General features: G+C 31.7%; 1 protein-coding gene across 1 annotated transcript; it reads left to right on the top strand.

The window, feature by feature from the left end:
- The first annotated feature begins 1,035 nt into the window (after positions 1-1,035).
- On the top strand, positions 1,036-2,853 carry LOC127107051 (NAC domain-containing protein 73). Its single transcript, XM_051044323.1, has 3 exons — positions 1,036-1,510; positions 1,615-1,807; positions 2,034-2,853. Exons 1-3 carry the CDS (start codon positions 1,397-1,399, stop codon positions 2,582-2,584), a joined length of 858 nt encoding a protein of 285 aa, XP_050900280.1. The 5' UTR covers positions 1,036-1,396; the 3' UTR covers positions 2,585-2,853.
- Positions 2,854-5,708: the final 2,855 nt, after the last annotated feature.

Raw genomic sequence — 5,708 nt, 5'->3', positions numbered from 1 at the left:
TGTGTAGTGAGCTTATTTGATTCAAAAGGGCAATTTAATTTTTTTATTATTATTATAATTTGTTATTAAAATCCTGATCTCTTTCTTCTTTTCATGTTTTTATCATCTCTATCATTAAAAAAAATATTCGTTCAAATGCCAAATTAATCAATAGTTTTATAAGACACTCTCAAGTAACTCCCTATATAAAATATTTTTAAAACGTTGTTAACTCTTAAATTGTATTCATAGTATTCATATTAACTCTTGATATTAGTATTATAGAGTAAATATATATTAACTATTGATTATAATATGTTATAATATAAGAATTTAATTGATATAGCAAGTTGTTAAATACATGAGCCAATTTAATATTTATTTAGAATAAAAAATCTTGTTAAAATATTTATACTCAGACACTAATTTAAAAAATCCTATTAGATAAACAAATCCAACAAAAAAGTAAAACCCACCAACTACAGGCACAAAGCAAACTTAGGGACATTACTAAGCTTATTATAGACAATTTAATTTCTAGTAAATTATGTTATAATCTTTTGACACATGGCTACATATAACATATTTACAACCATTGACAACATTGAGAGTTAAGATTATCTAAATCACCATAAAAAGTCTACGTGAAGGAATGGAATTATGGTTGGCTGAAAAATATTCACTTCGATTTTAATTTCTTCTTATATAATACTTTTCTAGTATTTATTATTATTATTTCTTTACCTACACTCCAATGTGACATTGGACCTAAATTCTTACTCTTACTATGTTGCCCCAATCCCACTCAACTTTCTACAATATTTTAAAATTTTTAATTTCCAATTTCAAATCTAAATTATTTAAAAATTCATTACTTAGAGCTACCTTTAGTAAGAGTAAAAGAGACAAAATCAAATTTTTCAACAAAAAGGAACAAAAACATGCATTTATTCTTCTACAAGTTTTTCATACATGTATACAAAGCAAAACTAAACTTGAGATCAAAGCAATATCATTTTTTATTCTCATTTATTCACTATACAACCAACCCAATATCTCTCATTGTTAATCTCATTCTCTATTTAGATTTTTATAGTTGGTACCTCTCTTTTCTTTTTCTTGTTAAGTGCAAAAGGGAGGTGCAAAAGTGAGGTAGAATTTAATTCCTTCCCACACCTCAACAAGTAGTTGCATGAGAGGAGCATTCATCTTTATAGAAAAGAGACAAGTTTTCCATTTCTATATCCCTTTTTATTAATTATTACTACTTTAGTTTAAACCGTTCTCTCTCTCTCTTAGTTCTTGTTCCATTAATTTTTTGTTACATATAACAAAATAAGAAGAAACAAGAAAAAAAAAGAAAATTTCCATATATGGAATGATTGAGGAAGAATAAGAAGAAGAAAAAAAAAGAAATATGACTCAATGCAATGAGGCTCAAAATAATCATAGCTTCACAATTGATGGAAGAAAGGACAGCTTAATTAGAACTTGTCTCACATGTGGTCATCATATCAAATGCCAAGATCAGGTTCTTAATAAATATATTTTTCCTATAAATATTTATTAAGTTAAATATATTTTTTTGGTATGAATAATATATATATTTTTTTGGTATGAATGAATAATAATTAGGGTGGTGGAATTAATGACTTACCTGGATTACCTGCTGGAGTGAAGTTTGATCCAACAGATCAAGAGATTCTTGAACATTTGGAGGCAAAAGTGAGGTCTGATATTCATAAACTTCATCCTCTAATTGATGAGTTCATTCCTACTCTTGAAGGAGAGAATGGAATTTGCTATACTCATCCAGAGAAATTGCCAGGTTTATTTTTATTTTTATTATTATTACAATACAACCTCTCATATAATTTTCTTTATTAATTATATAATGTGTCTAAATTTATGATGACTTTAGCCTTCAGCAACATAAAAAAAAAGAAGAAATAGTAGTTTTGTTGAAGCAATGTATTTGTATAATAATAATAATAATAGTAAAATTGTTTAATTGCATGTAGTTGATAAGAATGTAAAATTGCATTAAATTTCAGGTGTAAGCAAAGATGGCCTAATCCGCCATTTCTTCCACCGACCATCGAAGGCATACACAACAGGAACAAGAAAGAGAAGAAAAGTGCATTCAGATCACGAAGATGGCAGTGAAACACGTTGGCACAAAACAGGAAAAACAAGACCAATCTACAACAGTTCCAAGTTAAAAGGCTACAAAAAAATCCTCGTACTTTACACTAACTATGGAAAGCAAAGAAAACCAGAGAAAACAAGTTGGGTAATGCATCAGTATCATCTTGGGAGTGATGAAGAAGAGAAAGAAGGTGAGTTAGTTGTGTCCAAGGTTTTCTATCAAACTCAACCTAGACAATGTGGTGGCAACTCATTGATGATGAAAGATTCTATTGTTGGGAAGAGTTTGAAGGGTCAAAGTGGGAATAATATTGAGGTAATGAATGGTGAAAAGAGTATTAATGGATCATTTGTTGAGTATTATCATTCAAATTTCATATCATTTGATCAAGGGAATCAACATAGATCATCTAGTAATGGACAAGTGATTTCACATTTTGAAGGTGCTCCTATATGAATTCAAAAGGAGAGGGACAAAATTTATATTAATATTGAGGCATTATATTTATACAGTTATATATAAATATTATGCAATGATATTCAAAATAAGTTAATAAATATACTTTAGTTAGGAGATAATAAATTGCTTCATTTGACCTATATTACTTTTGTTAGGATCAAGTAAGAGATTGGTGAAGTGAAGTGAAGTGAAACACTTTTATTTGTAAGGTTATTCTCCTCTAAAATATTGATTTTAGTAGTGTTAAAAAGGCATCATATTCATGTCCATGCTTGGTAAATACTAACTTATCAAATAGGTTTTACTTTAAAAATCTATTTTCTCATAACAAATGAGAGTTTTGGCATAGACTTTAAATGTGTATGAGCATGAAGAAAGTATGTAGTATAATACCCCATTAATTAAGATTCCATTAGTTGTCATCTTTTGAATTCTCTAGTTTTTTTTTTTAAATTTGTAGTGTGGGAATTTGTTATTTTTATGAGAAAATGTGAGTTTAGTCATCCTATATGATATTGTAGTGATGAGACAGTTGTGTTAGTAGTAATTGATTTTTTTTAAAACAGAATAATATTATAGAAAAAGCCAAGGTACAATAAAGGGGATCAGATAAAAATCCTCTCATTGATTAATAAATTTGTAATTAAAAAGATTTAGTTTATTCCTAATTATATCTGAGATAATGGTCCTAGGCAGCTCAACCTAAGAAAGAGCAAAAGGGGAATTTATAGTTAGAGAAGATAGTAAATCTGCACAGTTGTTCCCTTCTATGAAAATATGAGGAATATGGAATCTCAAATTCCTAATTTTGACTAAACAATTGAGGCAGATGGTCATAATATGCCAAAGAACCTCAAAGGGATCTTTAACAGCCAACAAAACAAAAGAGGAGCCAGTTTCCAGCCAAACACTATTCCAACCAAAGGTGGAAGCAAAATTAATTGCCTTGATAACTCCAAAAAAACTCTGCAATAATCGAGGAAGAGCATATAATCTTCTCAGCAAAACCAAAAGGAAAGTCACACAAATGATTTCTGAACAGTCCACCGCAAGAGGCCCAATCAGAGGAGACAGGGTCGTTATTGTTGAACTTCAACCAACCAATAGCCGGACACAACCACAAAACCTCAACAATCCTAGACGCCTTAGGCAGATACATATCAACATTGAAGGCCTTGATAATGGGAAACTCATGCATGGAGGAGTTCACCATTTTAGTAGTAATATTACCTATGAAAGCAACTTCAATAAAGATTTGGTTGAGGGTCTTCTTTTAGTGCTTGAAGCCATTTTTGAATCTGACTTGACTACAGGCAAATCCAATTTTGCTGATGATGAGCACAATGGAAGCCTGCATGATAACTCTGCATTGAGGGCTCAAATTCCTATCATAAATATCCAATATGCTAAGAAGATTAGACAAAATAGGAAGCTAAATCATATAAAAAAATAAGTGCCAAATATGTAAAACAAAAGGGCAATGAAAGAAAAGATGCTTCGCTGATTCCTAATTGTCGTTACAGAGGCTGCACATCAACGGGGAGAAACAACCTCTCAGCATGAGTTTATCGTCGGTAGGCAACCAATTGTGCCACAACCTCCAAACAATGAATGCCTTAGAAGGAGGAATATCACCATTCCGGATATGCTTGAACCGATGCTGAATAGATGAAGTAGTTGACTTGAAGCTGTAAGCATCTTTCAAAGTTAAGTTTTCAGAACTAGAGTGAATCCAAATCTTGCTATCAACCATGATATCCCTAGGGATATAAATGCTATTTGCAATCAAAGACAAGTTAAGAATTTTATTAATAATGTCGGTAGGAAAATTCTAAGAACCATTATGCAAAAAATTAGAAACCAAATAATTAGTATTAATATGTAGATGATGATTGATGTGGAGGATGAAGCAATTAGAAACCAAAAAATTAGAACCGTTAAGACACACCCTCCACATCAATCTTAACGTTGATCCAGATGGATGAAGCAATATGGTACTTGGTAGGAATGCTACCTCTGAGCACTCTAGCTTTTAACAAAAGAGCCCAACTTTTATAATATTTCAGGAGATCCCAATAATGATTCATGTTGAAAGCATCATTAAGGGTAGCAATGGACCTGAGACCTAACCCCCTTGCTCCAAAGGCTTGCACACCTTAGCCCAAGCAACAATCAGAAGCTTAGACTTTGAAATGTCCCCAGACCAAATGGAATTTTTGATACATTTCTCGAGATCCTTAATTAAAGATTTGGGTCGAGAGTAGACAGTGAAGCTATGAACAGGCATAAAGGAAATATAATATTTAACATTTGAATTTTGCCCGCAAAACTTAAGAGAGACCCCTTCAACTTGGAAAGCTTAACTTTAACTTTGTCCAGAACCGGTGTGAGATATATAACCTTAGGCTTACCCTTAATAATAGGAACACCTAAATAAGATAATGGGAGATGACCAATCTTAAAATCCAGCTGATTAGAAATATGATGCAATCTAGCTTCACTGATAGAACCAACAAAAATGAAGGATTTATGGGTATTCACAATTTGACATGAAAAAGCTGCATACTTAGAGAAAAGTTTAATAAGAGAATCAACAATGCCTCTGTCACCCCTACAAAAAATCATTACATCATCAACAAACAAATAGTGAGAAGGAACCTTAAGACCCCTAGGACCAGGGATCAACTTTATCTTCTTCTAAGTTACCAGATTAGATAAAATTCTACTAAGGACTTCCTCAGCCATGCAGAAAAGAAGAGGGGAAAGGGGATCACCCTTTCTCACCCCTCTACCACAATCAAAGAAACCATGCATCTTTCCATTGAATGAAACAAAAAGTTTGGCAGAGTTGAGAATGATCCATATCCATTTTGTAAAAACATCGTTGAAACCAAAATGCTTTAGGACTTGCATCAAAAACATCCAATTAATAGAATCAAAATATTTTTTAATATCTACTTTCATGACCAAATTACCCTCATAGAACTTCTTTTGCATCAAGTTGACAACCTTAGATGTAAGCCCTGTACAGTCTTTGATGCATCTCCCTTGGATAAAACCATTTTGCTCTTTGAAGATAATGGTTGGCATAATGATAGCTAATCAGTTAGACATAACCTTA

Source organism: Lathyrus oleraceus, chromosome 7, assembly GCF_024323335.1.
Source record: "Lathyrus oleraceus cultivar Zhongwan6 chromosome 7, CAAS_Psat_ZW6_1.0, whole genome shotgun sequence".
In the NCBI taxonomy this organism is placed as follows: Eukaryota; Viridiplantae; Streptophyta; class Magnoliopsida; order Fabales; family Fabaceae; genus Lathyrus; species Lathyrus oleraceus.
Note: the sequence above shows the minus strand (reverse complement) of the source record. Positions and strands in the feature narration are given on the sequence as shown.